Source organism: Xyrauchen texanus, chromosome 31, assembly GCF_025860055.1.
Source record: "Xyrauchen texanus isolate HMW12.3.18 chromosome 31, RBS_HiC_50CHRs, whole genome shotgun sequence".
Lineage (NCBI taxonomy): Eukaryota > Metazoa > Chordata > Actinopteri > Cypriniformes > Catostomidae > Xyrauchen > Xyrauchen texanus.
The window spans coordinates 10,565,273-10,578,387 of record NC_068306.1 but is presented as its reverse complement, the minus strand read 5'-3'; the positions used below and the strand labels follow the sequence as shown (position 1 = coordinate 10,578,387).

Here is a 13,115-nt window from a genome sequence, read left to right as displayed (position 1 = left end):
CCAGAAAAATTGAAAGAAACAAATAGGCAGAGATTTTACCTTGGTAAAGCATGCAGGTCGTGTCCGTGGCAGAGTGTTTATGTTTCTGTTTGTGGTCAGGGAGCAGTCAAGCTTAATAGGAACTCTGGGATCTCGTTGATGTCTCATTTACTATCTCTGACGTATGTTTCCATAAACTCTTCCACCCTGACCATGCAGACAAGAGATACAACAAGGACTTAACATAACTTGGTTGTAGGCATTCTAGACTTGTAGATTTTGTGTTACTATAAAGGGATATGAATGAAAGAAATATAAGTGTGTGTGTCCTCTTGTTTCTAAGAATTCCACTTTTCAATCTGATGTGGATATACAGTCATAAATGCAATTCTCTCTTAGATATTAAGTAAACACTGGTATTTACTGCTTTGGGTGGTAAATTATGGCACATTTCTCTGGTAATTGTAGGCAGGATGGATGTGCAATCAGTGCCTTTTCCTGTCATAACACTTAAAAGGTTTTCTGTATCAGATGTGTTTTGCCAAATTGTCCTTCCAAAAACACTCAAGAGAGCATTAACAAGAGAGAGAGAGAGAGAGAGAGAGAGAGAGAGAGAGAGAGAGAGAGAGAGAGAGAGAGAGAGAGAGAGAGAGAGAGAGAAGTCTTTCTTGGAAAATGCAACTTTTAGTGTTGGGAATATTCAGATCAGAGATCTTTGAAAAGACACCTATTGAGAGCAATAGAAAAGCAGAACATTTCTTGGTTAAATGCTTTCGGCATGTAGAGTAGTGGATATTCATAACTCAGAACATTGTTGTTCTAACTGATGTGATTGTTTTTTATTCTTCTGTATATGTAAAAATGCTTGTAAAGGGATCAATGGAAAGGAGGAGGCGAGAACCGGCTTTTCAATATAAATAATAGTTTAATTATAAACTTAAAAGACAACATAAACACACACATGACGGACATGTCCGTAAACGATCTCTCTCTCCCGCACGATCCTCTGCAGTCGACCTTTATCCCTCACCGTGGCTTAATTAGCCTAATACGGGACCGGGTGTGTAGGATCACGACCCGGCCCCGCCCTGCCACAATGCTTCTGTATTTTTCTTGTATATTCCATTTTGTGTGTGTGTGTGTGTGTGTGTGTGTGTGTGTGTGTGTGTGTACATTTTATGTGTACAACTCTGTGCATTGTTAAACAATCCTTCTCAAGCTACCTGTTCTGAGGTTCGAGAACAGCAGGTAAAAACATATTATACACCGAACATTAAAACCACCTGACTAATATTGTGTAGGTCCCCCTCGTGCCACCAAAACTGCGCAAACCTGCATCTCATAATGCTATTCTTATCACTAAAATTGTACAGAGTGGTTGTCTGAGTTACTGAAGACTTTGCCAGTTCGAACCAGTCTGGCCATTCTCTTGTAAGGCATTTCCTTGCAGAATTGCCACTCAATGGATGTTTTTTGTTTTTGGGACCATTCAGAGTAAACTCTAGAGACTCTTGTGGGTGAAAATCCTAGGAGATCAACAGTTACAGACATACTCAAACCAGCCCATCTGGCACCAACAATCATCCATTTGATTATCTAATCAGCCAATCGTGTGGCAGCAGTGCAGTGCATACAATTATGCAGATACGGTTCAGGAGCTTCAGTTAATATTCACATCAACCATCAGAATGTGGAAACACTGTGATCTTAGTGATTTGGAGTGTGGCATTGTTGGTGCCAGATGGGATGGTTTGAGTATTTCTGTAACTGCTGATCTCCTGGTCTCCGTCTAACCATTAGACGACCAGGTGGGGGGATTGGTGATGATCTGGGGGTGCTTCAGCAAGGCTGAAGTATTTCTGAAGGATGCATGAATCAAGCCACGTACAAGGTTATACTGGAGGAAAACATGCTTCCTTCTGCTCTGACAATGTTCCCAAACACTGAGGATTGGTTTTGCCAGCAGGACAATGGAGTGGTGGTGGTGGTGTAGTGGTCTAAGCACATAACTGGTAATCTGGTAATCAGAAGGACACTGGTTCGAACCCCACAGCCACCACCATTGTGTCCTTAATTCCAATCTTAACTCCAGGTTGCTCCTGTAATAAGGGCTCTGTAAGTCGCTTTGGATAAAAGCGTCTGCCAAATGCATAAATGTAAATGACAATGGTCCATGCTACGCAGCCAGGTCAATCGAGGTGTGGATGGAGGACCACCGGATCAAGACCCTGTCATGGCCAGCCCAATCTCCAGACCTGAACTCCACTGAAAACCTCTGGAATGTGATCAAGAGGAAGATGCCCACAAGCCATCAAACAAAGCCGAGTTGCTTGAATTTTTGCACCAGAAGAGGCAGAAAGTCACCGAACAGCAATGTGAAAGACTGGTAAAGAGCATGCCAAGATGCATGAAAACTGTGATTGGAAATCGGGATTATTCCACCAAATATTGATTTCTGAACTCTTCCTAAATTAAAACATGCGTATTGTGTTGTTTAAAATTGAACATGAACTTGTTTTCTTTGCATTATTTGAAGTATGAAAACACTGCATCTTTTTGTATTATTTTGACCAGTTGTCATTTTCTGCAAATAAATGCTCTAAATTACAATATTTTTATTTGGAATTTGGGAGAAATGTTGTTACTTTATAGAACAATCAAAAAATGTTCATTTTACTCAAACACATGAGTACAATTATCATTTTTTCCATAGCTGTATATTAACATTGGGCAGAAATGCTTTGTAATTCTTGTTATGTAATTTATATCAAAATAGGAATAGTCTACTATACCGGCTGTCACAATGACGGATGACAGCATTTTGTTGTGCACAGACATTTATTTAACATTGCTGAATGAACATTTCAAGTTCAATTTCACATTGTGTAGTGCATTGTATTTTCAAATGATCTTTACACAGAATACAAGACTTGTAAAGAAAGAGACCATGCTAACAACATTTATACATACGATTATTTTATAAAACGAAATAACAACACTGAAAAATAATCTGTTTGCTATTGCCATTCATTACTCTGGAAGTTTAGCGACTGGCTGCTGTCACTGTTTGGACGCTTATGATTGGTGGCTGCCAGTAGCAGGTTCCTCCTACTCTTTCGACAAGCACTTCCTGCTGTCAGCTGCCGTTTCGCTGAACCCCATTTGCCCCATCTCAAGCGCAACTTTTGAAATCTCGCGATAAAATACGTGCAGAATCTTGTGGGGTTCCGCACATGAGCGCATGCGTGATCTTTCTTGTTCTTGTTATTCGGAGGAACGCAACGGTACCTCGTGCGTGGCGCACCTAAACAGTAAACATGGTAAACATGCAGCATTCTTATATTTATTCTTTAGAAAGTAAAAGACCACTGTTTTAGATACATTTTCCCCACAAAAGTTTCCAGTTGCGTCATATTTTAAATCCGCTTTAGTGACCGCCAATGTGCATGATGGTAGTGTTTTTAGGATATTTTGAATGTCTTGTTTTTTAGTTCGTTAATTATTATTGTGTAAAAATGCACAGTTAAAATACAAAATGCGCATGTGGTTTCATTGCATACCGAAGGAGATGTTACAATGTGAATCTGGTAACACAAGGCCTCAGTCTACCACTAAAGGGTCACCGAATCTTTAATCTAACGGACTGTTGTTGTTGTTGTTGTTTTTCTCTCCACTCACCTCGTGTTTGTGTATTTGGTCCTCTGTTCTGGTTATGCCCGTAGTGCAATGCGATGTCGATAAGTTTTAAAGGTGTATTTAATCCACTGGTGATGCACGTGGTGTTTGTCTGCTAACCGATGCTAATGTGTGTCCCGCGAGTTGCAACTCTAATAATGCAATAAGATATAAACATGGGTAGTTTATTAACGACTGTTATCTGAGATTTCGCTTACGCAACGTTATTATATTATTAAATATAGTCTATTAATGTTCATATGTTCTATGAGGTGACACCATGTGGGCCCTATGCACGTGTTAGTGTTGACGTATAGAAATCTGAATTTCTCAGTAGATTCAGTAGTTTTTATTCTGTTGGTTATTAATGTTGAAGTTATGAAGCACTTGGGACTTTGTCCCATTTTGTTGCATTTAGTGATGTTATGGTTCTAGCGCTAATCAATAATCCCACCTTTCTCTCTCAGGTGCTGTTACACGTGCTGTTTGAGCACGCAGCTGGATATGCGTTAATCGCTGTCAAAGAAGTTGAAGAGATTGGGATGCTTCTACCTCAGGTTTGTTTTTTAGATGGATTACAAAGCTTTTAGGAAGTACATTTGTTCACTGCGTATTAAATGGGTAGGAATTCAGTTTTGATGTTTTGAAATTAACCCTAATTACTAGGGTAACAATTTTCTTTTTTGCATCATTATCCCTTTAACCTCTGGGTAATTCTTCCTCTGTTTACTATAAATTGCATTAGTTAAAATCATCAGTTAAGTGTCAAAAGTAGTAATGCTCATTGGTCATTTCTAGGTCGAGGAGAGCGTCCTAAATGTTGGAAAGTTCAGCACAGTGGTCAGACTGAGTGCTTTCTTCCCCTTTAAATCCGCCCAGGGTGCACTGGAAAATATTAATGCCATTTCAGAAGGTACACATTTTTCTTTTTTAATCATTTAAAACTGCTTGTCAGATGAAATGATGTATTCATAATCTGTCAATCCACTGAGTTATTGTGATGACATCATACCAATAAACTGATCATCTGAGAAATGGTTCAGTTGATGTTGCTTTGCAAATTGATGTGCCATTGCTGACATCCCGTTCCAAATGTTATCTCGGCAGGAGTTGTCCATGCAGATCTCAAGTTGTTCTTGGAAACCAACCTTCCGTCCGGGGGTAAAAAGAAGCCCATGTTGGGGGTGTCTGATGCCAAACTAGGAGCAGCACTCCAAGAAGAACTCGAGCTGTCCATTCAAACAGGAGGTGTAGTTGCTGAAATTATAAGAGGTGAGCAGAATTATATAATCTGCTTAAGGAAAATAGTTGCTATTTATATGCATAGCATTACTTAATTTTGAAGAGCCTGCTGTCATTGTCACTAGATCACCTGATTTCTGATGTATTATACAGCCTGCACTTGAACAGTCAGGCAAATAAACAAATGTGGTTTTGAGCATGATACTGCTTGTCGCTAATGCCTCCGCTTTTGATTGACAGGTGTGCGCCTGCACTTCCATTCTCTGGTCAAGGGCCTCACTGCTCAGGCAGCATCCAAAGCTCAACTGGGTTTGGGTCACAGCTACTCCAGAGCCAAGGTCAAGTTCAATGTTAATAGGGCGGACAACATGATCATCCAGTCCATTGCCCTCCTGGACCAACTAGACAAGGATATTAATACATTCTCCATGCGTGTTCGGTAAGTCTATTTTCATGTGACTTCTTCAGACTAAATCCCAGGCTGGACTTTTCTAGATCTAAATGAACTTTTCAGAATATGAACTTATTCTGTTAAAAAGCATTAAACGAAATGAAGGATCTACAGATCTAAAAAAAAAAAACAATTGGCCGTTACAGACCTTTTGCCACTTAACTTATTTTGTCATTGTATTATTGTTTTGCTTGGGAATTAAGTTTTAAAAATGTTCAAAGAGGTACAAATCTTTTTATTCTAACAATACATTTCCATTGAACCTGGATTAAATTATGCAGTATTTAATACAATGGCACATTCATATTATGCATATGTTGTGCAGTTCCACAGAAATATAAACCACTTTTAGGGCTGCCAATTTAAATTTAGAATATATGTTGATTAAAAAAAAAAATACACATTAGAATGCTAAAGTAAGCTAAATAAATCTGTTATTTTTACACATGGTTAAGCAGTTTTGTTACACTAAGATCATGTTAAAGCAAATAATGTTTGCGTCTTTTGGCTAAGCTTTTAATATGGAACGTATTTGTTTATGGACTTCACCCATTCGTTTCCATTGTAAGTGCCTTACTGTAACTGTGGGTTTTGCTTGCTTTAAACCCTTGTATTGCACCTGGAAAATTTACTTTGAAGACCTTGGATTAAAATAGTAAATCAGTTTTATTTGCCAAATGATAACTGTATGCCACTCTCTAAATCATGCTGGTAATAAGGTCATGTGACGCACTTATGATTGGTCGATGGAAACAAGTTGCCTCCAAATGCTTACCACAGACAGCGCCCCCTAATGCACTGGCTGTACAGAAACTGGAGGGACACTAAAACCCTACTTTAGGAGTGCTCAGTCCATCAAACTGGACAGAATACCACCTGAGGGAGGTGATATCCCTTTCAAATGGAGTTTCCCGGTAGCACTGCTGTAGTTTCAGGTTTAAGTGGAGGTTTTGCATTTCTAACTCTCTTTGCAGTGAATGGTATGGCTACCATTTCCCAGAGCTGATAAAGATAGTGAGTGAAAACAGCACATACTGTAAGATGGCCAGGCTGATCGGGAACAGAAAGGAACTGTCCGAGGAAAGGCTGGAAGCTATTGAGGAGATCACCATGGACAGCGCCAAAGCGCAAGCCATTCTTGAGGCTTCCCGCAGCTCTATGGGTAAGACTGACTCGGGGAAAGGGGGGGTATCAGTCTAGACCTGACTTAAATGTAATGATGTTATTAAAATCTGTCAATCCACTGAAACCATGTGATGACAGCTTATTTCATTAACTGAACGTCTTAGTCACTCTTGTTCAAGACAGTTGAAATGTTTTTGTGTTTTTTTGCCCCCTAAGTTTGTGTATCATATTCCGTAGGCATGGACATCTCTCCTATTGATCTAATCAACATTGAGAGCTTCTCCTGTCGTGTGGTGTCCCTCACCGATTACAGACAGGAGTTGCAAGAGTATCTGCGTTCTAAAATGGGCCAGGTGGCACCAAATCTGGCGGCTCTCATTGGCGAAGTGGTTTGTATTTGACCTTTCATCATACCTGAGATAGTTTGTTTGTGTGTTCCCCTTTAAAATCAGGTTTCCGATGGTCATTGAAAACGTTGAAATATCAGGGAATTTGAATGATTTTCAGGCCTCTCAGTCATAACAGTGAACAAAATCATGGAAAGTTCTGTAATGATTTGGCAGATCTCATGAAAGTTTACAAGAAATCTCAATTTTTACCCCAAACTCAAAAGAATATAGAAAATTTAAATGATCACAGCCACATAGGCTTCATGACAAATAAGACCCTCCCCCCAATTATCATTACCATTACATTTGTTGCATAAAATCAATTATGCAAATAAAATAAAAATGGTGAGGATGATTCATTGCTTGCAGCATTGTGGGGGAAAATTGTGGAAACTGTCATTTCACAGCAATGAAAAATTTTATTGCTCAAAATGGGTTTTATTTTATGCATGGTATAATTTGTACAGTTTCTAGTTAAGCCCGGTGCTCATTTCATCAGCTTAAATGGATCTTAATTGGTCAAAAGGTGTGTAAAAACCCAGTGAAATTATATAGTTTGTCTGTTTTCTCGAATAGGTTGGTGCTCGTCTCATCTCTCATGCCGGCAGTCTTACCAACCTAGCCAAGTATCCAGCCTCCACAGTGCAGATCCTGGGTGCAGAGAAGGCCCTGTTCAGGTACTGGGGCTCCCCGTCCCTGCTGGGGTTTCTTACAGCTGCGGTGATGGCAGGGCAGGGGTGTAGCAGGAGCGGGTGATTGGGTGTCAATGAACACCTTAAAAATGATCCCACTCAAATCTCACGTACCCCCCAGTCTGAGCAGCTGCTAAGGGTTTAGAGAGGTAGATACATTTGAAGATGTTCTTTTGAGGCCACGAAACACTGCATTCTAATATTTGATCTTGAGTAGAGCATTAATTTTTAGCCTTCTGATATGCATGCTTTCCACAATGTTTTGGCATAAATGCAGCAATACCTGTTATATTGTGGGATTAAAAAAATAAACTAAAAAAAAAACACCCATAGCTTTAAAGCTACATGCACCAAACTTGGCTCATACCTTCAGTCTGTTTTGGAATAGTGCACAATGCCTTAGAATTAGTTAATTAAAACTTAAAGAAATTGGGGAAATTCCCATATTTAATGGAATGTTCAAATGGGCCAACGGAATGCTCAATTCAAACTCCAGCAGACAAAACTTCCAATGTAAACAAACCCACGAAAGGCCTTTTTGATATGTTTTAAGTGGCTCTTTCTATCTGACTATTTAACTAACGGGCTGTACTGTAATCTGGATGTCCATCAAACGTTAAACTTTAAGTTTAAACTATCACACAAGGCTTTGACCAGCCAACATCCAAGTAAAATTGATTAATGTTACCCCTCTAGTTATATACGGAACTGTACTGGTAACTTTTAATAGTCAACTATTTTTATGTACATGTAAAGCTGCACAATTAATTAAACTAATCACTGTTATGGCTGCCATGACTATGTAATCGTGAAAACAGAAGCAGATGTAAATAGTAATCGTCCATCCATTGTGTGGTTTCTATTTACATGTTTTTGCAGCGGTTGATTATTTTAACACCTACATGTCCAATGACCAATGAAATGGGAATGGCCAATCAGAGTCAGTTTAATTAGTCCTCTGTCCTATTAGTAATGAAAACTGCTTGCACAAGTTTAAACGGTCTGATGCCCAGCTTTGTTTCACCTGTGTTTGTGGTGGCACACCAACATTTATACTGAAGAAACATCACCTGACACTCGAAGCTGTAGAATTAAAGCGAAAAGCACTTCGTAATTATTTTGGATTCATTGCATGCTGCGCCGCTCGCTTGCAGCGTAGTTGGTAAATACACTGCAAATGACTAATGCGACAACTAAAATGCTCCAATTCTAATCAAGGGATAGAGGTGCTGTAATTAGATGGCTTAGTTTTTAAGGAGAGCATTCATGAGCACGCAGAACTGCAGTGACAGCAGTCATTGTAATGGTAGAGTTTGTCACGTTGCTAGATTTTCTGTGTACAAATGTATTAAATTTAGTAGTACAATTTAGTCATGATAATAAGCAGGCCAATGTGAATTTGATGAGTATAAAATGGCAATAAAGTAATTAAACTGTTCTAAGCTTGTTTTGCTAGGTGTAGCCAACAAAGAATGTGGCATGAATGGCATATTACTAATCGGCATAATCACGTCTGCTCTAAGACCCATTTGCCCCGCAGCTGCTATTAGTATTTTTAAAGTGTTCACGAATCACACAATCCGATTCCAAATGGCCAGATGTGATCTATCAATGATCTTACATGATCAAGATCATCATTGAAGATCTAAAGGATGAATGGGCACCCGTCTTACCACCATAGCACTTACTGAATGCAGTAATTAACTTAACTAGGCAATTTAAATTGGCAGTTAATACATTTGAATATTAAATATGCCACGTTTGCTGCACGTGGACCAGTAATTAATAAGAGGTAAAAACACATTGCATGTCTGATGGTAGTTTTTTATTTTATACCACATTTATCAGACTTTTGAGGTGTTAAACATGTGGGGATGTGTATTTATCAACCCGTTACATGTCACACAGGCATACTAAATCAAGTAAAAACTGGTTTCGTCAATAATTAAGAACCTACATATATTTTTCTATACCACAGATATCCCTTTAAAATATCTTTCATTAGGCCTAACATTAACAAACATTATTACAATATTTAATGCTTAACTGAAACTGGAGTGCAGCTCATTTCCACCATTGAAATCCGCTGCTCTAAAGAACCATGCAGTTGCCTACGTTGTGACATCAGTGTAATTTAATCTTTTCATCGTCATTTATTATCATGACTACAGGGCCTGGGTAGATCAGAGAGTATTGATGCAGACTACCACCCCTGGAGTCGTGAGTTTTACTACAGCCAGGTCTCCTAAGCAACCAAATTGGCCCGGTTGCTAGGGAGGGTAGAGTCACATGGGGTAACCTCCTTGTGGTTGCGATTTAGTGGTTCTCGCTCTCAGTGGGGCACATGTTAAGTTGTGCATGGATCACGAAGGGTAGCGTGAGCCTCCACTTGCTGGGAGTCTTCACCATGTCGTACACAACGGCGTATGATAAGATTCACGGATTGTCTTCACTGGCCAGTACTTTTGGAAATAAAATGGTATAACTTCATCAAAATCAGTCGCAACATTCAAGATTAAATTTTATCAGATCATAATGTAAATATTCAATATTGCCCAGCCTTGGTGTGTAAAGGATTTCTTAGATTGATTAAATAATGGGATATAAACCCTCAAAAAAAACTTGTAGATGGATTTTTGTTCTCCACATTAAATCAGGGCACTGAAGACCAAAGGAAACACACCAAAGTACGGTCTCATTTTCCACTCAACATTCATCGGACGTGCAGCCGCCAAGAACAAGGGCCGCATCTCCCGTTACCTGGCCAACAAGTGCTCTATTGCATCACGCATTGACTGCTTCTCTGGTGAGTGTTGGAATGAGAATACTGTTATCCTACTTATCGCTCTTGCAATGATGCTTTTATTTTTCGTCAACAGCAACCCACCTCAGTGGATGTTGATATATATATCCTGAGCAGAACTCTTGATTTAAAGTTTTTTTTTTTTACAGTAGTACTTGTTTCCCTGAAGCTTGCATTTCATTTCCACAGAGTTGCCCACCAGCGTGTTTGGTGACAAACTACGTGACCAGGTTGAAGAACGTTTGGCCTTTTATGAGACTGGCGAGGCTCCACGGAAGAACTTGGACGTCATGAAAGAGGCTGTTGCACAGGTGAGTGCTGGAACCTTCTTCTGAGCAGGGAATGGTGTGTGTGTATACGAAGCAGTTATACAAAGTTTGTAGATTCATAAGCTCTGTTTCAAACCGTAGTGAAAGATCAGCATTGCTGCATTTCTCAATATCAACCTTTCCAGTTAGGTTGGGTTATTCTGAGCATCCTCATTTAAATGTTGCTCTCAACTCTGGATGTCTGAATGTTCGCAAACAGCGTACCGTTGCTTGCCTTTTTTTTTTGGTTTCATTCCTGAACGAAAAACAAGAATTTCTACAGAAGTGTATCACGCCGGAAGCGTTTGTGGCCACATAAGCCGCGTTCGCCTGAATCGATTGAATCTTATCATTCTCTTTAAATTTGGATTAATATCACTTTCTTTTTATATTTATGCTTTTCAGTATTTCAGCTCCAAAACATTTTTATCATGCTTTAAATTCATTCTGTTTGGGCCCGCTTATGAGTGTCCATTTTGATTAGGATGCTGTCTTAGGCCTGTGCAGACATCAAGGCAACTTACTCAAGTTTGGAACAGAGCCATAGTATATTTAGAGGGCTGTGAGTGATGACTACTCTTCCCTGACTCCTACATGGAGGCATAAACTGATTTAATGAGCCTGACACAGCACTCTCCTATAGTTCAAATTTGACCTGGCTTGTAAAACAAATGCAAATGTGTTACTTGAATGTTTGTATCACAGGCTAATGAGGTGACCGCCGAAATCAAACGGAAGCTTGAGAAGAAGGAAAAGAAGAAAAAGAAGCGGGAAAAGAGGAAATTTGAGGCTCTTTCCACAGCAGAAGGAGAGGAGGAAGTAGAAGCCAAGCAGGCCAAATCCAATCAAGAAGCTGAGGTAATGTTCTGTGTCTAAAAGCAAATGTAGCATCGCTGTACTTAAGGCTGGACCTCCTCGTGGACCTGTCTCGTATCTGTCATGCTAGAGTAAAATCTTCTCCGAACCATTGATGGGCCTTACACCATGGGTTTGATCACTGAAGTGAGCAGGACAAAAGATTATCAGTTTAATGAAATTGATCATTGTAAATGGTCTGCACTTGTATAGTTGTATGCTTATATACTTACCCATAGCGGTTACCAAAGCACTTTACACCGTGTCCCAAACTCGTTCACCAATGACAGCAGAGATGCCATGCAAGGTGCTAGCCTGCAATTGGGAGCAACTTGGGGTTCAGTGTCTTGCCCAAGGACACTTCGGCATGTGGAGTCATGTGGGCCTGGAATCGAACCGCCAACCCTGTGATTAGTGGACAACCCGCTCTACCACCTGAGCCTCAGCCGCCCCTTTGTCATATACTCGCGCTCTTTTTCCAAACCTGTTTGACTTGCTTCACAAAGATACCATGCAGCTTCAGAATACTTACCATATTTTTAGCACTTTGACATTTTGTAAGTCAGAAAGGTTTGGAGTGACTCGAGTTGGTAAATGACAAATTTTGAGTGAACTTCTATTTTAATATTTATGTGTTATTGACTGCTTTCTTGGTCCACCTTCAGGAGAATGGAGACGCAGAAGTGACTGTTAAGAAGAAAAAGAAAAAGCAAGCAGTGGAGGAACCTGAGGTAAAAGAGGAAGAGGTCACAACAAACGGTGCGGAAGAGGCTACAGCTGCCAAGAAGAAAAAGAAGAGGAAGATTAAAGCTGTGGAAGCGGAGCCTGAAGAGGAGGTGGTGACTGAGATATCACAAGCTGATCAGACTGAAAAGAAAAAGAAGAAAAAGAAAGCTATGGGGGGTGAATAAATGTATTCCACCTGACAGGACTTTTTCAGTATTGTAAAGCTTCATTTTTATTTTTTTTCATAAAGTGTATGGTCAAACATTTCTGAAGATGTTTGTGAGCCAAGTGCAAGAAAAGTGATACATTGACTGTTGTCAGACATGTTTGTTTCTTTTATACAAACTTGCTCTTTCCTGTGAATCTCAAAGCACCTTTATCTGGAACATATGGTTCATCTCTGTGCCTTGAGTACAAATAAAATGGCAATTTTTTTGACGTCAGTCAAAAGACTTATGTGAAGCTTGACGTCTAAAACTAATATCATAAAAGATTAAATGGTGCCTTTAAAGCAGCAGTCACAAATTAGCGAGTCCTCACCCCGGCTTGGTTCCATCTAGACTGTGAGATAATGACAACGGTTGTCCCATCTTAACTTTTCTAAAGTTTTAGTGAGCAGTGCATCAAAACAACAGCTTTACACACCAGAAGCACTCGGGTGATCAGCACTATGTCATTTATGCAAGCACACTTCATTCCTGCTCTGTGCGTGTTGCCTCTCCCTCATGATATTCACGAGGCGTTGCGTAAAGCCTGATTAGGAACTATGTTGATTTTAACAGCAGTAGAGACCCGGTGAGCAGCAATATAGTTGGAGACTAGCATCTTTCACTAAAACACTGCAGGAAATGAGGAAAAAAGCAAAGTGAA

General features: G+C 39.8%; 1 protein-coding gene and 2 non-coding genes across 3 annotated transcripts; all 3 read left to right on the top strand.

Annotated features, from left to right (window-relative positions):
* The first annotated feature begins 3,222 nt into the window (after positions 1 to 3,222).
* nop56 (NOP56 ribonucleoprotein homolog) lies at positions 3,223 to 12,693 on the top strand. Its single transcript, XM_052099515.1, has 12 exons — positions 3,223 to 3,299; positions 4,122 to 4,211; positions 4,453 to 4,567; positions 4,762 to 4,926; positions 5,137 to 5,335; positions 6,322 to 6,509; positions 6,710 to 6,861; positions 7,438 to 7,538; positions 10,211 to 10,359; positions 10,546 to 10,667; positions 11,370 to 11,522; positions 12,185 to 12,693. The coding sequence occupies exons 1-12, from the start codon at positions 3,297 to 3,299 to the stop codon at positions 12,428 to 12,430; spliced, it is 1,683 nt and encodes a 560-aa protein (XP_051955475.1). The 5' UTR covers positions 3,223 to 3,296; the 3' UTR covers positions 12,431 to 12,693.
* On the top strand, positions 10,402 to 10,473 carry LOC127625568 (small nucleolar RNA SNORD56). Its single transcript, XR_007968303.1, has one exon. It is a non-coding gene; the product is annotated as a small nucleolar RNA SNORD56 (small nucleolar RNA).
* On the top strand, positions 11,226 to 11,292 carry LOC127625586 (small nucleolar RNA SNORD57). The gene has a single exon (XR_007968321.1). It is a non-coding gene; the product is annotated as a small nucleolar RNA SNORD57 (small nucleolar RNA).
* Positions 12,694 to 13,115: the final 422 nt, after the last annotated feature.